The following is a 19,882-nucleotide window of genomic DNA, read 5'->3' as shown; positions in this document are numbered from 1 at the left end:
TCTGTCATTATCGGCAACCACGGCGGGCAGCGCAGCTCGGCACGGGCCGACCGCAAAGGGGTGCCTGGAGTCTCGCCCATGTGGGTGTGGGCGGCGAGCTCCGGCGATATATGCCTGGCGATATGCATTTGCTGTTGCGAACAGTGCCCGCTATTGCGAAGACGACCTCTATAGTGTTGCGAATGTCCCACAGGCCACAGACACTTGAAATTGTAAAGTATTGAAATCAAACCGATTAGCAAAAGACACCGACTGCGCGCCCACGTGTAAAGTGCCACAACGGACAATAGGGAGCGGGGTTATTAATGTTTTGGTATTTCCATCCACGCGACCAACACGTGGCCAGCCAGTTGATGCCCATTTGATTCCGTCGTCCCCCTCGCATGCGCGTTGCCTGCCAGTGACGCTGACCGTCTGGCGAGCGCTGACGGAGGAGGACATGCAACAGGTCGGAGTGGTCATTGCATCAGTCACCAACAACCCCACCATCTCTCTCTCTCAGCACGCACCACCACAACCCACAATGCCCGTGGCCACAGTCACCACGAGCGCAGGTACGTACAGCTGTGTAGTACACTTGTTCCCAGCTGACACGCTCCAGCGGGTTCCCTTGCCCTCCTCAAGGACGAGGACCGTGACGTCCGTGTCTATGCCCTCCAGTACCTTCTCTCGATCGTCCCCCAGTTCTGGGCAGAGATCAGTGAAGAGCTCCCATTCATGTAAGCTCCCTCGGAGACGCAGAACTTGCCAGAGCTAACACCCCGTCCAGTGAATCGCTTGCCGACCCCCAGTTCTCCGAGCTCCCCGTCGAGTCGCGCCCGCTCGCTGCCTTGCTCTGTTCCAAGGTCTTCTTCTACCTTGGCGAGCGCGACGAGGCGGTCGAGTTTGCTCTCCGCGCCGGCGCCGCCTTTGAAAAGGAGCCATATGCCGAGTTCAAGGAGACCATCATTGCGGGCTGCATTGACCGTGCCATTGCCGACACCAACGCTGGGCAGACCGTCGACACGCGTCTCGAGGAGATTGTCGACGGCGTGATCCGTTCGGGATCGACAGACGGCGCCAAGCTCGCGATCGGTCTCGCCCTCTCCCTCCGCCGCCTGTCCCTCATTGAGGGCATCTACAACGCTTCGCGCGCTTCCTCCGAGGCGTCGTCGTCGCGCACATCTGCTACCGGCACCCTGCACGACGAGTCGCTCCTCCGCTACATCCTCGCCGAGACCATTGGCGGCGCTGCTGGCTCGGACGCTTGGCCGGACTCGTTCCGCCGCGACCTGTTGCAGCTCCTCCTCAAGCTCTTCCAGCTCACCACCCCTACCGACTACAACTCGGTCACTCAACTGTGGGTGCAGCTCGATGACGCTGCCGCCTGCGGCGACGGTGTTGTCGACCTGCTCGAGACTGGCGGCGACCACGGCCACCTCGAGGCATACCAAATTGCCTTTGACGTGACCGACATGGCCGCCCAGAGCTTCCTGGAGCGCATGCGTGCGCGCATCGAGGAGCGCGGCTGGGGTCCCACTGGCACCAAGGGCACCGAGGAGGAGCGTACAGACCTCGAGGAGATTCTCAACGGTTCGCGCATCGCCGAGCTCTACATCAACTTCCTCAAGAAGCACAACCAGACCGACATGTCCATCCTCAAGGTCACCAAGGACAGCCTCGAAGACCGCTACTCGATCTACCACTCGGCCATCACCTTCACCAACGCCTACGCTGCCTGCGGTACCACCTCGGACCGCTTCCTCCGTGACAACCTCGACTTCCTCGGCCGCGCTTCCAACTGGGCCAAGTTTTCGGCCACTGCCGCTCTCGGTCTCATCCACCGTGGATCGTACATTAACGGTGTCCGCGACCTCAAACCCTACCTCCCTGGCGGCTCGGCCCCCTCCAAGTTTAGCGAGGGTGGTGCGCTCTTCGCCCTTGGCCTCATCTACACTGGCAGGAAAGAGGGTGCCGAGAAGGAGCTCCGCAAGGGTCTCTCCGAGGTCAACGACCCCATTGTCCAGCACGGTGCTGCCCTTGGTCTTGGTGTCTCGGCCCTCGCCACTGGTGACGAGGACATTTACGACGAGCTCAAGAACATGCTGTTCCAGGACAACGCCACCTCGTCCGAGGCCGCCGGTTACGCCATGGGTCTCGTCAACATTGGCCAGCCCTCGGAGCGCGTCCTTGACGAGATGATCTCGTACGCTGGCGAGACCCAGCACGAGAAGATTGTGCGCGGTGTCGTCATTGGTGTTGCCCTCATCATGTATGGCAAGCGCCACGCTGCCGCCGAGGTCCTGCAAAAGTTCACCACCTCGAACAATGCCATCCTCCGCTACGGTGGTATGTTTGTGTACGCTCTCGCGTACGTCGGTACCGGTGACAACAAGGTCATCAAGCAGCTGCTGCACTTTGCCGTCTCGGACGTCAACGACGACGTCCGCCGCGCCGCCGTCATTGCCCTCGGCTTTGTCCTCTTCCGCAACCACACCCAGGTGCCCCGTGTCGTCCAGCTCCTTGCCGAAAGTTACAACCCTCACGTTCGTCACGGTGCCACCCTGGCCCTCGGTATCTCGTGTGCCGGTACCGGCCTCGAGGCCGCCATCGACCTCCTGGAGCCCATGACCTCGGACCCCGTCGACTTTGTCCGCCAGGGCGCATACATTGCCCTCGCCATGATCCTCATCCAGCAGACCGAGGCCCAGGCGCCCAAGGTGACCCAGATCCGCGAAATGTTCGCCAAGGTCGTCACCGACAAGCACGAGGACCCCATGGCCCGTTTCGGTGCCTCGCTCGCCCAAGGTATCATCGATGCCGGTGGTCGCAACATGACCATTTCGCTCGCTACCCGCGCCGGCACCCCGGACATGAAGGCCATTGTCGGCATGGTCCTGTTTGTGCAGTTCTGGTACTGGTACCCCCTTGCCCATTTCCTTGGTCTCACCTTTTCGCCCACCGCCACCATTGCGCTGGATGGCAAGCTGCGCATCCCCAAGGTCGACTTTGTCTCGTGGGCCAAGCCTACCATCTTCGACTACCCCTCGACCGCCAAGCCCGTCACCGAGGAGAAGAAGAAGAAGGCCAAGGCCGCTGTCCTGTCCACCACTGCAAAGGCCCAGGCTCGTGCCAAGACGAAGAAGGCCGAGCAGGGCGACGCCATGGAGACGGACGACAAGCCCGAGGCCGCCTCGACTGCCACGGCGCCCAAGGAGAAGGCCAAGGCCGAGCCTGCCCAGTCCATTGTCCACAACATGAGCCGCATCACTCCCTCCCAGCTCCCCTTCATCACCGGCCCTTACGACCCCATCACCCCCCCACCATCCACCTCTACCCCGGCCGCCCTCGTCTACCCCAAGAAGGGCCGCTACCTGCCCGTGCGCTCTGTGGGCGACAGCGCCGCGTTCGCCGCCGACAAGCAGGCCGACGGCCGCGCCCGCGTCGCATGGAGCGGCAAGGTCCTCATCCTCGCCGACTCGGCACCCGAGTCCGCCGAGGGCGAGTACATTGAGCTCGACGAGAGCCTCTGGCCTCGCAATGTCCCCACCGAGGTCACTGCCCCTGCCGGCGTCGCTGCTGGTGTCGGCGCGGCTGCCGCTGGTGCCGAGTCTGTGCCAGCAGCAGGCGCCAGTGCGGCTGACTGGAATGGCGAGATCCCCCCGCCGTTCGAGTTCGAGTTTGAGGACTAGGTTAGAAGGACGTACAACAGACGACAAGAGAGAGAGAGAGAGAGACCAGAGAGACCAGAGAATGTAGATTGATTTTTTTGGCAGAGAGAGGATCACAATGCATAGTACGAAAGAAAAGAAAAAGAATAGAAACACGACGACGACGGCAACTGACGGACGGGCATGCACGGCAACACTGCTCTACAGCCATCTAGTACTCTGTCACAGGCGTGAACTGGAGAAGGAAGCCCTGCAGTGCTGTCAGTTAAAGGAATGGGTGGTAGTTAGCACTTACCCTCGCGTCGCGGACGTTGAAGAGCCACAGGTTGGACCCTTGGGTCTTTTGGTGCTCTGCCACCGCCTTGCGCACCAGGTCGGCATACGAGCGTTCGTGGGTGGGCAGGTCGTGCCAAAAGGAGCGACACACGTCGTCGTCGGTCACCCACGCCAGGTCAAAGCTAAGCTTGTGCAGGAGCTCGGGCGCGAGGTCGACACCGAGCACGGGCAGCGTGCTTTGGACCGTGGACGCAAACGCCTGGCACTTGTCATAGTACACCGTCTTGGAGGCGTGCCGGTGTTTGCGGACGGGTTTGCCCTTTTGCCGACTGCTCAGCGGTTCGGGAGGGAGGATGAGCTGGGCACTGACGGTGGGCTTGGTCGCGGCCGTGTCAATGTCCTCGAGCTTGACTGGCGCGCCCGCGGCGATGGCGCCAGACGCGTGCGACGCGTCGATACGCCGCTGGTCCGCAATGACCTGTTGCAGTTCCTCGATGAGGTTCTTGCGTTCCACTGAGGGTTAGAATGAGCTCTCCAGATTCGCTAACCCACCTTCCACGGCCTTGCCTGTGAGCGTCCGCACGACCTTTACGTCGGGCCGCTGGTCGGTGCGGTCACGACCCGTACGGTGCGCGCGAATCATGATGAGGTACAGAATGTTCTGCTCCTTGCATTCTTGCAGCAGCTCGGTTTCGGACCGCGAGTCGTCGTACTGCAGGTCGGCTCGGATACCCGCTCGCCACAGCTCGCCGACAACTTGGAGACGGGTGGAAATGTCGACTTGCGGGAACGTGCCGACGTACACGTCGCAACGGGACGGAGCGAGGAAACCAAACGAACGCTCCTCCTCGCGCGCCTTGTTCATCAGGCGGTTCGAGAGCGTGCTCTCGTGCTTGGCCATGATGCGCGTGAGCTGGTCGCCGTTGAGGGACATGCCCACGCCCGAGACCTTGCGCGACTGCCGCGCCGGTTCCTTGAAGTGTTCCAAAAGACTGTCGTAGCGACCTCCAAAGGCGAGAACCTCATTGTGCTTGCCTCGACGCACACACTCAAACATGAAGCCGCCGCGGAAGAACTCGGCGTTCCTGCTGAGTGTGGGGCGGAAGACAATCTTGCGAGTCACGCCGCTGGAACGGGCAAACGTAATGACGGCGGCAATCTCGTCCATGGCTGTCAGGAGCTTGCGCCGAGACGAAGGGAAGATCTCTTCGAGTTTGGCGCGAACGTGGTGGAAGTCGCCCGGCGTCGAACATTGCTCGAGGTCGTGAAGGACGTTCTTGGGCAAGCCAGCGATGCTGTGCAGTGACGTGCGAGACTCAAACGAGACACCGGCTGCAGGGCCCTTGAATGTCTTGAGGACACGAGCTCGAAGCTGGATCGGAACGGTCGACAGGAGCATGGCCAGGACTGCAGAGTTAGACATACCCTCCGGGGACAGCAAAACTCACCGCTCTCGTGCGAGACGTGGAACTCGTAGTCATGCGTGCTCAGCCCACGGCTGCCTTGACACTCGCAGATGACCTTGTCCATGACGTCGAGGAGCTCAGCCTCGGCCGCTTGCGACCGGATGGGCGAAACAATATCGAAACAGAGCTCACAGTGGGCTGCTGGCTGGCCGCCAGCCGCCAACTCGGAGTACCGTCTGCCGACATTGTAACGCTTGATACGCTCAATTTCACGTCTGCTGGCGGAACGCGCCATTCCCAGGAGGTTAGAAGCAGGCAGTTCGACAAACTTGCCGTTGCAGTCGAGGAGACGGACAGGCTGCAGGTCGGGGAACGCATTGAGCAGGGTGGTCTCTGGGACGAGCAGGGGCAGGTAGTCGTCCACAGCACCGTGGCGCTGGAACAGCTCTGTGATACGCTGGAGAGCGACAGTGAGCCAGATGTGGTGGTTGTCATCGTAGTCATTGTCGTACGTGTAGTCGTCTATACGTGTATCGAGGTTGAGCGCGTTTGTATGCGCCTCGAACAGGGCATCGACGAGGGCTGGGTACTTGTCCGAACGAGGGTTGGTGATTTCTAGAATGGGTCAGCAAAGTCAAGAGGAAGGCGACCCACCTGTTATCAACCCATCGTACATCTTGCGTTCCTTGTCAGGGGACGGCACGAGCGGACCATTGAGCAGTTGCGTCGCCTGTGGACGTGTGGTCGGGTCATGCCGCAGGAGCATGCTGACAATCTCGCGCTGCTTGACCATGTAGCCCGCTGTCCACGTGGCAGGGAAGGTCATGCTCGGCTGTCGAAGCGCAGTGAGTGTTGCAACACGTTCCATTCCCGTCTTGAATGCAAAGCACATTTCAAAGAAGATGACTCCCAGTGAGTACATGTCGGCCTGGAGGTTGTCAGAAATGTGACCTCACCGGCAACCTACCTTTTCGTTGTAAGACTTGGAGACGATGACTTCTGGCGCAATGTAGAGACTGGTACCGATGTTGGACGTCTGATCGGAAAAGTCGGCTGACATGTGCAGAGCACCACTGGCAGGTTCGAGGGCAGTCAAGTCGGTTGTCTATCGTTAGCTCCTGGGGGTGACATGGTGCCTCTTACCGAGAGACCAAAGTCTGCAATCTTGACATTGCCGTTGGCATCGAGAAGGATGTTGGACGGCTTGAGATCTGTAGCAGTTAGATATCACTGTAACACTAGTCTCACCTCGATGCACAATGCCCAGCGACGACATGTGTGCCAGAGCCTGGAGGATCTGCACCAACAGGCGCCAACCCTCTTCTTCCGACAACCCTGCAGTGATGGCTTCACGAAGCGTTTGCTGCAAGTGTCAGCTCTGCGTTTGTCTCGCCACATCACCCGAGCTCACCTTCTCGACAAACTCCATCTGGATGTACAGGATACGTTGCACAGAGCCGTCATCGGTGGTGGTGCCCGTGTAGTCGGTCGAGGGCCTGGACTTGGAAGGAATGGCGACAGCGCGAGACCGCGACCGCCTGTCTGATGGGTCGGCAGTGTTGGTGCTGCTGGTAGTAGTCGTAGTGTCGCTGTCCGAGTCGGAAGCGTCGCTGTCATCTTCGTCTTCATCATCGTCGTCGCTGCCTGCGAAGCGGATACGGGGGAACGACGCGCTGCGGCTGTGATCGCGACGAGACACGGACAAGTCGTCAAAATTGACGGCAAATATGTCCTCGGACTCGGACGAGATTGTCGATGCTGTCATGGTCTCATCCCCGGCACTGATGGGCTCGGGAGGTCCGACTTCTTCCAGCCAGCACGAGTAGTAGCGCACGATGTACTGGTGGCTGACGCGCGAGAGCGAATTGACCTCGCGCAACACGCGGTTGACATTGTCCTCGGGACGAAGCTTGATCTTCTCTGGAAATGGGTCAGCTGCGCACAGCACGAATCACCCACTGATGGCGTATGGACGCGAGTCGAGCTTGTTGCGCGCCTTGACAACCTCACCAAAGCCTCCTTTACCCTGGTTGTCAGCTGCTTGAATCCATCAGCTGGTCAGCTCACCAAGAATTCCACTTCTTCAAAGTCGGAGCGGTAACGCGAATATACCTGGCCGCCAATGTTGGTGGGGAAGTACGAGCCACGGCCAAAGACGGGCGACTTGCCAAACATGTCCGCGTGCATGCTGGAACTGGTTGACATGGGCTGCGAACCCGGATTCGACGAGACGTGTCCTGCATGGGTTAGCAGTGTGCCCGGGCCGTAAAAACCCACCAGGAGTGATTCTTGTTGGGCGGCGTGTGATTTCATCTTCTGGAGCTCGAAGCTTTGACAGAGCCTCTTCAGCTGTCAAGCGCTTCTTGTGGTTGGGGTTGAGTAATCCCGTGAGGACTTCCATGACTGTGGGGGAAAGTCCGCCGGCTGTGGTGTGAGATTCTTGGCCTTGCGAGTCAGAAACGCACCATGCTGCAGCAGCGTATTGAGATCCGGGTACGTCCTGATGCTGTTCCTGCCGAAGAGCAGTTGCACAAAGATCAGACCAGCATGCCACTGGTCGCGTTTCGGAGAGTACGAGTAAGGCGACTCCATCTCGTCGGGGGACAGCCTGCTGGGTTAGATGCGCTAGCGGACGACAACCAACCATGAATCTGGGTACCCATCCTCCTGGGTGCGAAGGAACGGGTTCGAGCGGTGATACTCGATGATGCGCCGCGCGTAGCCAGTACCGCAAAGTTTGAGGGACATGTCGCCATTGGTACCCGGGGAAAGCAGGACGAGGTCAGAGTCCAGTTCTGCTGTCAGCTAACGTCGCAGCCACGTAGCTCACGCTTCTGGTTCACGTGCTGCCTGTGAAGGTCCACAAGTCCGGACAGGAGCTGGGTAATGTAATCCTGGCAGGTCAGCAAAACATTTTCTGTGCATCGTACCCACCTTTGCCGTCTCCTCGCCAAATCCATGGTTGGGCAACCAAGTACGGAGCATGCCTCCATCAGCGACGCGCTCGACGACGATGATCACACGCTCCCATCCCTTGGGGCTCTTTGTCCTCTGGACCGCGTACACCTTGGCGACATGCGGGGAGTGGACCTCCTTGAGGCGGCTGACTTCGCTGACCAGCCCATCGATACGCTTCTTGCCCTGCGCGCCAAGATAGTGGTGACGGGAAAAGTCGATGACTTGCACAGTGACGGTCGGCACGCTGGCCTTGACAAAGCTGTTTCCACCAGCAGGTTCGGCGGTGTAGCTTGTCCACAGCGTCTGGCGATGACCTGCAAACAGCGTCCATTTGGACCAAACGCCCAGGTGGCCGTCGACGCCAATAGGCTCATCGAGGACCAGTTCGCGCATCTCGAGCTCGCCGTCGGCCAGCCCGGAAATCTTCTCCAGTCGCTGTCGCTCTTCTTCATCTGCTTGAGCTCGCCGCGCCTTCTCTTGCTTGCGCGTGGCGTCGAGCATGATCTTCTCGTTGAGCAGTCGAGCACTCTCTACTGACGCCATGCGGCGCTGTTCCCTGTCTGCTTCCAGCGCAGCCGCCTCGGCCTGCTTGTCAGCGGGCACCGTCAAACCAACTCACGGCTCGCTTCTCCTCCTCTCGTTGAGCCATCTCCTCCATGAGAGTGGGCTCCTTCTCGCCTGGCTTGGGTAGTGGAATGTGGTTGACTGTGATCCACTCGCGGACCATGTCGGCAAGCTGATGGGTTAGCTGATGAATGGCATAAGAGGACACCCACGTCAAAGATCATCGGCGCACCGACGGACGCCTTGGCCTTATCTTGCACGAGCTTCGTGAGCGTGCGGACATGAGCTGCAGTGAGCTTGATCGGTTCAATAAGAGAAAGTAATGGTGGTGTTGTTGGATATGTCTGAAAGGGGTGTTATCAGCCTTGTCGATCCCATCACACGACCAAAGGAAGGGTGTGCGGACGTTTCGGTGCCTTCCTTCCCTTCGTGCAGCAACTCACTTTGGTCATTCGCCCCTTGAGCTTTACGCTCACGCGCGGGTCATCGGTGGAGCGCAGCTGCACCTCCCACCACCCGAGCTCCCCATCAGTTCCCCATGCTGTTCTTTTGGGGATAATGTCGTGCCAGTCGTCCTGCACGCGAGATGTCAGAAAGTTGCTACTAGTCGCCACAACGGTGCCTCCCGGTGCGATGCCAGGTGGCGAGGGGAGCCGCGGTGCATTGCCATTCATGCAGCAAGTCAACATAGGGGCCATGGAGCCGCCTCCATCATTTTCCTTGTTACATTGGTGTTGAATGATGGCAATGCCCCCCGGGCCCTTTGGTGCGCTTCTTCTCCGGCGGCGTTGCGGACGAAGGTTTCAGTCAAGCGCAGGGGACTCACCTCGAAGATTGCGTGGAGTGCTTCTAGCTCCTCTTCTTGAACGGCCTTGTGAGGCTCGGACATTACGGCGACATGGCGAATGGTATAGGCGCGGCAGCGAAGAGAGGAGATAGGTGAGGACAAGGAGCAGGGCAGTGCGCTGCTGCAACGACGAAAGGATGTTGTTGTGTCAACGATGAGATGTTCCACCCAAAGAGTTGAAAGCGTCATAACCGCCCTTCTCTCACCATCAGCGACAGGGCGCGAGGGCACGTGACCCAACAGAGCCTGAACGGCCTCCACTTTGCTCGAGATCAATCGTCTCAGTCTCAATGTTGCCGCAGTGACTCGATTCATACACTCGCTCGACTCCTCTGCAGCAGCAGCAGCAATCGACACCTCGTGGTACAGGGACACACCTCTCCCAACAACACGCAATTTCTCAGGACATCCTTGACAGTCCACGCTACGCACAGCTGCTCACCATGCCGTCACTCAAACCGCGTGTTCGACTTGTCCTCTTCGATGTCTTTGGTGTGTGTTGCAACAAGGCCAATACCGCGGCAGCTGCATCTCAGAGTCAGAGGTCAAGCTGACATATAGACACTCTTTGTACTCCCCGCCTTCCGATCCACGAACAGTACGCTGCCGAGGCCCATGCCGCGGGCATCCGATCCGTGACGGCGCTGTCCGTTCGGGCCGCGTTCAAACCAGGTGAGTTGGATGCGACCACTCTCTGTACAACAACAAACGTGCAGGGCAGTCACTTTCCCGGGCATGTTCGGGACGTGGGCGACGAGAACGTATCATCGTGTCCTGATCCATGGATCCTGTGCACGATTGTTCTCGACTCGTCCCACGTTCGTCACGACTCCGGAACACGCTCGAGTCGGGATATCAGGCAGGGGGAGACCCTTAATGGGCCCTTCGCACCAATCTCATCCGCGAGTGCCGCCGCTGACGTCTGCTCTCCAGCGTATAAAGAGATGACGGCCACCCACCCTCTATACGGCAAGCACTCGCGCCCCCCTCTCACGCCCGAAGCGTGGTGGACCGCGCTCATCAATAAGTGCATGGTGCACGCTGGTGCGACCGAGCAAGGTGAGTTGGCTGAATAATAACCATTGGATCAGCTAACGCCTACAGAGCTGGCTGAACACGGCCAACATCTCGCCAAGGCGCTGCTGCGTCGCTTCGAGAGCGACGTTGGGTACAAGAACTTTCCCGAGACTCTCTCAACGCGTACGTGAAGCCATCGCCCACATCGCGACCGGGCGCTAACATAATAAACAGTCAAGGGCCTGCGAGACCTCGGGGTCAAGATCTCTGCCGTATCCAACGCCGATCCCCGGATCCTGCACACTCTCTCCGCCCTCGGCATCGAGCAACTGTTCACCACTGAGCCCACGCTCAGCTGGGATGTCGAGGCCAGCAAGCCTAGCCCCGTCATCTTCCACGCTGCGTGCGAACGCGCTGGAGAGCAGCCCGGTGAGGGAGTGATCATGGTCGGAGACGAGCTCGAAGCGTGAGTACCACTATACACTGTGCTTTGCCTTTCAGTTCTGACTCGCTTCAGCGACTTCAACGGCGCCAGATCCGCCGGCCTCGAAGCCCGCCTCGTCCGCCGACCGGGAGAATGGTCCGACGGCGCGATCCGCGAGGCGGAAGAGGACCTCGGCGGCGTCAACGTCGTTCGCAGCCTCGAGGCGGTCCTCGCCGAAACCCGCCAGCGCAACACCACCACCGCCACATGACAACGACACCGCGACGGCAATGGCATATTCGCCGCGAGTGCTTATTAAATACCACGCTTGAATTGTATCGCCTCTGTTTTTCTACAACATTGCCGGTTTATCAGAAGAAGAAGAAGCAAGAAAGAAGTCAACAGTATAGAAGAAGAAGCAAGGAAGAAGTCAACAATATCAAGATACAAGTATAATCAACATTGTATCGCCTCGGGACGTCACCTGTCCCCCACAGTTCGCCCGTTGTCCACGTCAAACCGGCCCACACACCCCCTCGACACTCGGTTGTCATTGTATCGCCCCTGGGGACTCTTGAGTTTCCCGTAACACTATAATCTGGTTGTGACAAAGTAGTATCAAGAAATTCTAGAACCTAGAAGCCGGCCGAGTCCGGATCGCCGTTGTGATAATAGTAAAATAGAAGTTAGATTTAGACAAGCGGTTGTTAAGAACGCCTCCGCCCCGTTGTTCATAGTCGTAAAGGTAGATCAGAAGCTAGATCAGAAGCTCAAGCACCAAAGAAATGGATATAATGTTGTCAAACTGTTGGAACCGGCCCAGTGTGTTTGTGGTCAGTCGATCTCCGAAGCGAGGTGCTTGATACGACCTCTGGATACCCTATCCTCCCTCACGCAACCGTTTCCTCCCTTTCGCTGCCGCTTTCAACCTCTCATGAGACGTACCCGTATTAGCCTATCGGTCCCAATGCCTAGATCCGGGACGACGTGAAGCCAGCACCAGCAGCCCTCTGCGTCGGCGATCTCGCTTCTATATCATATTTTGCATGTTTACCCATCGGTTTTCCGTCTCTTTCCACTCTACTTGGTGTGGCAGATGCGGAGGGGCCCAGGAACGTATGAGTAGTTCTCAGAGTAGTTCTTGGGGGGGATACGGGCCGTCTTGGGCTCCTGGATAAAGTAGTTCCAGCCCTGGCGGTCGCACTGATGTTGGTTAGCTGTGTCAACAAAGATGAGATTGCAAGGCAGGCGACCAGGACAACGGCGTGGCGGCAAGTCCAGTTCCCCCGTCGTAGTCTATTATCGACTCTTCCAGAGCAAATGTCCAACACAAACAAGGCGTGGACCATGGACATGGGAATGGCCCTCCAACCGGGTGGTTTGTAACGCCCCCAGGTGCTTCCGACCGCTCGATTTCGTCACAAACTCACGAAGCCAACGGCGTCCTCGCGGGTACGGAACGCAAGGGAAGTGCCCTGCATGTAGTCGGCAGACGAGGCCCAGCCCATGAGGGGGTTGGTCCAGCGGCCAGCGCCCTGGAGGACGTCAAAGTCGATGCGCCAGACCTTGGTCTTGCCCTTGGCACTCTGCATGGTGTTCTTGGTGGGCTTGAAGATGCGGACCTGGCGGTGCTGGAGCTCCTGGGGAGCGTCCGAGGTGACCTCGATGGTGATCTCCTTGGCAGTGTCGTGAACGGTGGCGGGGCCGGCGGCCTTGCCAGCAACAACGTCGGCGGGCGCGACGTGGTCGGTGGACCAGCGGGCGGGAGGGGTGTAGGCCTCGGCGCGGGCGACCGAGGTGGAGAAGGCGCGAGCCGGGGCCACCAGCTGGCGGAAGGCTGGGCGGAGGACGGACATGGGTGTGGAGTGGTGTGCTGTCGCTGTCGGAATGGTGTTGCTCGACGTTGAAGCAGCAGCATCCCACCCCCGCCGGCACACACCCACCCAGCGAGCGGCGAACGCTGGCTGGGAGAGCCGCCAGGGCGACTTGGCTGGGCGGACATTTCCGGAGTTAGGCCCGGTGGCACCCCGGTTGGGTGGCGGGCCAGCCAGTGGGAAGCCTCTCAATGCATCAGGCCGTCATCCATGCATAGAACCATACAATTGTTGGGGAACCCCTCATGCACACACATGGCCAGTACAACTATACACCTTTAACACATACACACACATGTCTCCCTTTCTCATCGCAGTTTTGTACGTTTCGCATTCGGCAACGCGCCCGTGGATGGACGGAAGTTTGAGCTACTCGGCAAGCGACCACCCGCAAGGGATGGGGGGAGACTGGTGGCGTCAGCGCGGAGCGTCGCCCGCACCCACGAGCCCATCTTGGCATCGCCATTGTCCTCGTGGGTAACTCGTCGGGATGGGTATGGGATCGTGCTGCCTTCAAACACGGACGCGACGCCGCACCCTCCTTCTTCTTGGAACCAAGGGTGCGACAGCGACTCGCGTGCCGTGACGCGTTTGGCGGGGTCCCATTCAAACAACTTGATGAGCAGGTCATACCCGTTTGAAGAACCAGAACGGTTCGCATACCATGTAGGAAGTGGCGAAGAGGTGGGGTAAGGCCCCTGTGAGAGATACGTCTTCCACTCGGGCATGGACACAACGCCAGACCACTGCTCAGCTTGGTTTCCGTTAGTACACGACACAAGCAACACCACCACATAACGCCTTACGCTTTACTGGTCCGAGGACGTCACAGATCTTGGCCATCTGGTCTCTTTGGAAAGGAAGAGTCTTCTTACTGTCAAGCTTGGCCTCTTCACCCTTGAAGATTGGCCGAAGTGATAAAAGCTCAGCATAGATACAGCCAACGGCCCATAGATCTGGAAGACAAGTGAGCCACGGTGAAGGTCTGGGAGGTTGCGGGTGGACACGCACCGACTGCAGCTGTGTAGTGCTTGGAACCAAGGATGAGCTCGGGGGCACGGTACCAAATAGTCACAACGACCTTGTCGCCACCAAAGAGGCCGCCTTGGGCGAGCGGCTTGTGCCAGAGACGCGCAAGACCCAGGTCACCGATCTTGACCACTCCGCTCGACGTCACAAGAATGTTGGCAGGCTTGAGGTCACGGTGAAGCACAAAGTTGGAGTGCAGAAAGTGCAGGCCACAAAGAAGCTGGTGCAGCAGGCGGCGGAGTGTCGAAGGTGGGATGGGAGTGCGGACCGTTTGGGAGTGGTGATGGATGATTTGCTGCACGTCAGCTTACCCTCAGCAGCCTTAAAGCTCACAAGGAAGTCGTGTTCGGCATACTCGAACACCATGTAAATAGCCTTGTCTTCCAGAATGACTTCTCTCAGAGCCACGAGGTTGCGATGGTGTAGCTCGCGATTGAGCTGGTCGTCAGCATTGCGGACGCAACGTCAACCAACGCACCAGGATTTCACGCGCTCCACTCTGCGAGATGCCGGCATACGTCTGCTGGTCGCCCTCCTTGTCCGGCTTAAACTTTTTGATGGCAAACACATCGCCTTCCTTGGCTGGAAGGTCTCCCGGCCGCATACACAGCTCTGGGTTGTTGAGTGGGTCATCGAGTCCTGCCGATGGCGACTTGGACTTTGTAATGCCGAGCGCCGCTCTAGATGCAGCAGGGAGGGTCGCCTTGCCGTTGGTCTTTGGTGGAGGGAGCAGAACAGCCTTGTACACTCGACCATATGTTCCTGTTGGGGTTAGCAGGCCAAGGATAGCAGGAAGTCAAACTCACCGGAGGAGATGAAGCCCAGGATCTTGTACGCTTTCAACACGCTGGAATCGGGTTAGCTTGACGACGCTAGGTGAGCAACGCACGTTCTGCGTTCGCGGTCGCGTTTAGCACGGTACGCGTGCATGGGGTCAACCATCCCCTGCAGCCTTGGTGCGGCCATGTTGAGTGAGGTAGTGGGTTGTGGGGAGTGTCTGTCTTGGGATGGATGTGGATACTGGGTGACCGTTTGCCGTCATCACCACCATCTGTCATGTCGGGCCCGGACCTGGCGAGGCGGGAACAGATCGGCGTTTTAATAGGCTTTCAACATATTTAGGCGCTGTCACATTTAGGCGTGCTAAAAGCAACCATCGTAAAATCAGTCGCGCGGGATCAAAACACCGGCCAGCACACGCGAACCAAACAAGCACAAACACACACCCTTTGATGTCGAGTCCACAACATCCCCCCCTCCCCCTTCAACCTCTGCTCGTCATCCACAACATCCACTTCATCTAGATCCACATCCACCCGTCGACACAATGTCATTACCATCAGTCTCGCCGCGTGCGCCACGGCGCAAGTCGGTATCCCTGATGGAGCGCAACATGAACAGCTTTGACGACAACATGACCATGCCCGTCACCAACCGCGAGCGTACAAAGGGCAAGCGCGGCGTCTCATTTGGCGGAGAAGCCCTCACTGCAAGCTTTGATGGTGGATTGAGCGAGGCCCAACAGCGTCGTCGCAAAATGGTGAGTGTACATGCCAAGACATATTCGAGCCTGACGGCAGCAACCACGCAAGTCCATCCTCAAGATGGCAATCGATGACAGCCTCGACTCTTCGGGCCCTACAGACAATTCCACAGCCCTTTTTACTGAGACAGTCGACTTTGGCGCCATCTATTCTCACATGGACCCCTCGACTTCCACCTCAGCCCGTGCTCCGCGTCAGAGCATGCCCGCTACCAGTGCCAGTGGCCGGCAGTCGCTGGGACCGCGGAGGAGGGTGAGCTTTGCGCCCTCAGCCCACGTTCGCATGTTTGAGAACAAGGACAAGGAGAAGAAACCTCGTCGCAAGTCATCCATGGGCATGGGTGCCCACTTTGCCCCTTCCGCCGCGATTGTGAACAACACAACATCACCATCCAAGAGCCGCCAGTCGCTCCCCGTTGGCTCCTCCAGCCGCAGGTCATCCATCCAGGCCCAGCCACCTCACTCGTCTGCCCCTGTTAGCCCTGCACGCTACTTTGTGGGTGAAGGTGAAGGTGGTGGCGAAGAGTCAATGGAGCTTGAGAGCGAGAGCGATTTCAGCGACGACAGTGCCGACATGGACGAGATGGTTGACGACTTCCCCGAGCCCCAGCCGCGGCACCTGCCAGACGAAGGCAACGACTCGTACGCAACCGACAGCGACGGTGAGATGGACATGGAAGAGACCGAGGTCGTCGGAAGCATTCCCAACAGTACTCTGAAGCCGACACGGCCGGCGAGGAGGACATGTCGCTCGAGAGCAACTTGAGTGTCGCATCCAATGACGAGGAGAAGACTATGGACTTTACGGTCGCTCTCGGCGGCCCAATGCCTCGTGTTGCTCCTCAAGGCGCCTTACGCTCTCGTGCCTCGATCGGATACTCCCACCCATCTGCTCCTGGCGAATCACCTCTGCTTCCCGGCGACGGCGAGGAGTCGGAGATGGAGGAGACCGTGGCGTACGGCGGTGTCTATGTCGACGAGAGCATGAGCTCTGGCGAAGACACAAACAGCAGCGGCGATCACGAACGTCACACTGCAACTTACAACTTCAATACTGGCCGGTCCGGCATGGAATTTACGACGGCCGTGGGCGGTATCAACCATACTGCAGAGCACGACTACGACGACGACGGGATGGACTTTACCACTGTCGGTGGTGGTATCAACGACCAAACCCAAGGCATGGACTTCACCGTGGCCGGTGGGGGAATTGAAGCCGATGAGAGCGGCATGGCCATGGCCACAGTTGGCGGCGGCATCAACGACCAGACACAGGGCATGGACTTTACGACTGTCGTTGGGGGCGTCAACTTTGCGACCGCCACCTATTCGACCAACACCAACATCTTTGCGCCTACGCCCCGCACAGAGCCAACGCAAACAATGGCCACCAACATCTTTGCCCCCCGGGAGTTGACACGCACCACCAATATCTTCGCCCAAGAGGGTACCGACTACCTTGGTACCTCAGGTTTCTCCTACCCAATCCTCTCGCCAGCAAAGCCTGAGTCAGCAAGTGCTCCTACAGGCATGTTGTCGGACAGTGACGAGACGAGACGCTTGCACACTTCCACTTCGGCGCCGATTCGCACCACCCCCAAGGCGACACCGCGCAAGTCGACTTCCGGCATGTCTGGTGGAACCCCGTCGTTTGCGCGCCCCACTACGTCCTCGGCACAGAAGAACAGGCCCTCACAGCTGCCTGTCCCGTCTACCAAGAAGAAGAACCCGTTCGCGCCGTCACCCGACACTCCTGGCCTGCAACGTTCCAAGAGCCGTACGCCGCGCAAAAGCGATGCGGCCATGGAGACTGCCGCCAGCGTCGCCAAGCGACTCAGTTTTGCCCCGTCTGCGCCCGACAACGCTTTTTCGTCCCCACCGTCCCTGGCTGCTTCCACCTCTGCACCTACCACCTCAACACCTCGCAAGCGTTCTCGTGAGGAAGATGACGACCGTCCGGCCTCTGCCAAGCGTGCACACGTGAAGCACAACATATTTGCGGCTTCAGAGCCGGAGCCTGAAGTGGCACAGCCCGTTGCACCAGCGCCCCTCGAGGAGTTTGGAGCTGACGGTGAGGATGAGGACATGGAGCTCGAGGCCGAAGACAACATGGAACTAGCTCAGGACGAAGTCGAAGACGAAGGCCAGGACGAGGGCCAGGAGGACGACGCAGAAGCTCACTACGAGATCCGCGTCACGGAGCCGACCACCAGCCATGATGAGATTGCCACCAACCCCGAGTTCCACTCTCCCGAACCCGAGCCCGAGCGCCCCCTTCCAGTGTTCACTGGCACCCCGCGCCGTTCCATGGGCCTTGGTCCTGCTCGCCGGTCGATGACCCCAAACAAGGCCGCCCTCAAAAGCCCTGCTCGTCGCATCTCCTACTACCCTCCTCCGCCCGAGGAGGAGGAAGAGGAAGAGCCATCCCAGGAGGAAGAAGAGGAAGACGCACCCATCACGCTTCATCAGTTCCTCTCCATGGCCAACGTCCAGTTCCTCGATGACCTTGCCGCCGCCCCGCGCCGCCGCAGTAGTGTCGGCTATGGGTTGCTCGGCAGTGAGGACCGCGAGTACGCCCCATCCGACTTTGCTGTGGCCAACACCGAGGCCATCTTCGTCAACATGTACAACTGGGCGATTGAGAAGATGAAGTCGGACATTGCCGCGGGTCAGGAGGAGCTTGACACGACCGAAAAGCTTTGCAACGAGGAGAACCCTGTTGTCATTCGCGAGTATCTCGCTGCCAACGCCGAGGACCGTAAGCTCTTTGAGAGCACACTCCTCGAGTTCAAGATCAACACCACGGGCCGGGCCAGGAGCCAGTGGTACGACTGGAAACTGTCGCTCATGGAGAAGATTATGCCCGACGTGCGTGAAATCCGCGACGAGATGGCCGCCGATGCCGCCCGCCACGCCCAAGACGACGCGTCGGCCAGTACACTCTTGCCGGACCTTCGGCGCAGGCACGACGAGCTCAAGTCCGAGCTGGCGCGTCACCGCGCGGCAGTCGTGGAGATTGAAAAGTGCGACCAGGACGAGCTCCGTGAGCTGAAGGCGGCAGTGGTGGAACAAGAGTGAGTACAACCTGTGGGGGACAATTTGTCGGAATACATGTGACTGATGACTGTTTAGTGTGGAGATTGAGCGTTTCACCGCCGAACGCGATGACAAGGCCACCACCGTCACAAACCTGCAAAACAAGGCAGACAAGCTGGAAGACGAGATCGCATCGCACCGCTCGGCAATTGAGCGCGCCCGCGCTGAGTGTGACGAGTCGACGCCGTCGGACGTGCTCCGCCTCCAGTCGGAGCTGGGTGCGTTGCAGGACCTCCATGGTTGGCGCCTGGCACGTGCGACCCCGGTCGAGCTGGTGTTCGCCGACGAGCTCCTCCTCACCGTTCCACTGATCAACAACGAGGCGCATATTCCCAGCTCGCAGCTCTCCCTCACAACCACCTCCACCGATGGACCCAACGAGGGCCTGCTCGCCATCACTCGTGCCGCCCTTGCATCCCGCCCTTTGCCAGTAACGCTTCCGTCCCTCGTCCGCTCCATCGGCCAGATCTGGACAGCCGCCCGCCATGTCCGTGACGAACTCAACCTCGTCAAACTCTACTACCCTATCACGACCCGGAGCACCGACACGGCGCTCCTCGCGACGGCCGCGCTCATGCTTCCAGCCCAGCGCGCACGCGTCCGTCTGAGCTTTGCTGTGGAGGCAAACACCCTCCTCGAGTGGCCTGCAGTCGGTGCTGTGGCCAACCTGGCCATCAAGGTGGAGGCTGTGTATGGTGCTGTCAAGTGAGTCTGCTAGCGAAGTCCTGGTTGCGACTGAAAGCTGACAATATCCCAGCGTCAAGGCCCTCGCCGAGGCTGCGCGCGAGTGTCTCTCCCGTGCTGTGCCAGACGTTCCCGGCATGCTAGTCGAGGCGTGCACCAGTGCGATTGACGCCGCATAAAGGAATTTTGAACTGTTAGAGAGGGGTAGTTGTGTTGTGCTCTGCGAGTAGTCTGTCAATGTAAAAAAAATAGTTGTGTGGTGAGTGTTTGGGCAGGTGTAGCAGGGAAGTCATGGGGAGTTTGGTGAGCTGGAGTTTGTGGCAGCTCCCGCCTCAACACCAGGTACCAGGTAGCTTACCGCCACATGGCGAGTACAGACTGATGTTCGGGAAGTGTGGCAGGCCACGCCCCAGAGATATGGGGTTCAGTATAACCGTGCCCATCCCGTCCATAACCGCTTCCCGAGAGACTTAGACAGGTTGCGGAACGGTCGGTGGAAGCTCTCCCGTGCGGT

The 19,882-nt window shown here is 59.0% G+C and overlaps 6 protein-coding genes across 6 annotated transcripts; 3 read left to right on the top strand and 3 right to left on the bottom strand.

Moving 5' to 3' along the window:
* Positions 1-523: 523 nt before the first annotated feature.
* On the top strand, positions 524-3,671 carry RPN2 (proteasome regulatory particle base subunit; the record flags this gene model as incomplete). Its single annotated transcript, XM_028624038.1, has 3 exons — positions 524-554; positions 602-719; positions 770-3,671. The coding sequence occupies 3 exons, from the start codon at positions 524-526 to the stop codon at positions 3,669-3,671; spliced, it is 3,051 nt and encodes a 1,016-aa protein (XP_028476012.1).
* A 190-nt stretch (positions 3,672-3,861) lies between these two features.
* EHS24_008734 (uncharacterized protein) lies at positions 3,862-9,743 on the bottom strand (the record flags this gene model as incomplete). The annotated part of the gene is made up of 20 exons (XM_028624037.1): positions 3,862-3,900; positions 3,946-4,439; positions 4,479-5,333; positions 5,375-5,947; positions 5,987-6,260; positions 6,300-6,437; positions 6,476-6,543; positions 6,581-6,695; positions 6,744-7,252; positions 7,292-7,358; positions 7,400-7,569; positions 7,610-7,735; positions 7,798-7,940; positions 7,992-8,127; positions 8,163-8,226; positions 8,267-8,839; positions 8,910-9,026; positions 9,067-9,198; positions 9,298-9,429; positions 9,681-9,743. 20 exons carry the CDS (start codon positions 9,741-9,743, stop codon positions 3,862-3,864), a joined length of 4,788 nt encoding a protein of 1,595 aa, XP_028476011.1.
* A 401-nt stretch (positions 9,744-10,144) lies between these two features.
* EHS24_008733 (uncharacterized protein) lies at positions 10,145-11,413 on the top strand (the record flags this gene model as incomplete). Its single annotated transcript, XM_028624036.1, has 5 exons — positions 10,145-10,193; positions 10,263-10,760; positions 10,806-10,901; positions 10,953-11,184; positions 11,236-11,413. The coding sequence occupies 5 exons, from the start codon at positions 10,145-10,147 to the stop codon at positions 11,411-11,413; spliced, it is 1,053 nt and encodes a 350-aa protein (XP_028476010.1).
* An 809-nt stretch (positions 11,414-12,222) lies between these two features.
* Positions 12,223-12,998, bottom strand: EHS24_008732 (uncharacterized protein; the record flags this gene model as incomplete). Its single annotated transcript, XM_028624035.1, has 2 exons — positions 12,223-12,345; positions 12,573-12,998. The coding sequence occupies 2 exons, from the start codon at positions 12,996-12,998 to the stop codon at positions 12,223-12,225; spliced, it is 549 nt and encodes a 182-aa protein (XP_028476009.1).
* Positions 12,999-13,324: 326 nt separating this feature from the next.
* On the bottom strand, positions 13,325-15,011 carry SSN3 (cyclin-dependent protein kinase; the record flags this gene model as incomplete). The annotated part of the gene is made up of 8 exons (XM_028624034.1): positions 13,325-13,424; positions 13,461-13,770; positions 13,823-13,972; positions 14,028-14,340; positions 14,379-14,471; positions 14,524-14,807; positions 14,852-14,892; positions 14,935-15,011. The coding sequence occupies 8 exons, from the start codon at positions 15,009-15,011 to the stop codon at positions 13,325-13,327; spliced, it is 1,368 nt and encodes a 455-aa protein (XP_028476008.1).
* Positions 15,012-15,372: 361 nt separating this feature from the next.
* Positions 15,373-19,547, top strand: EHS24_008730 (uncharacterized protein; the record flags this gene model as incomplete). Its single annotated transcript, XM_028624033.1, has 5 exons — positions 15,373-15,585; positions 15,626-16,250; positions 16,310-18,662; positions 18,721-19,389; positions 19,442-19,547. 5 exons carry the CDS (start codon positions 15,373-15,375, stop codon positions 19,545-19,547), a joined length of 3,966 nt encoding a protein of 1,321 aa, XP_028476007.1.
* Between the last annotated feature and the right edge of the window lie 335 nt (positions 19,548-19,882).

This window comes from Apiotrichum porosum, assembly GCF_003942205.1.
Source record: "Apiotrichum porosum strain DSM 27194 chromosome Unknown scaffold_7, whole genome shotgun sequence".
NCBI lineage: Eukaryota > Fungi > Basidiomycota > Tremellomycetes > Trichosporonales > Trichosporonaceae > Apiotrichum > Apiotrichum porosum.
Note: the sequence above shows the minus strand (reverse complement) of the source record. Positions and strands in the feature narration are given on the sequence as shown.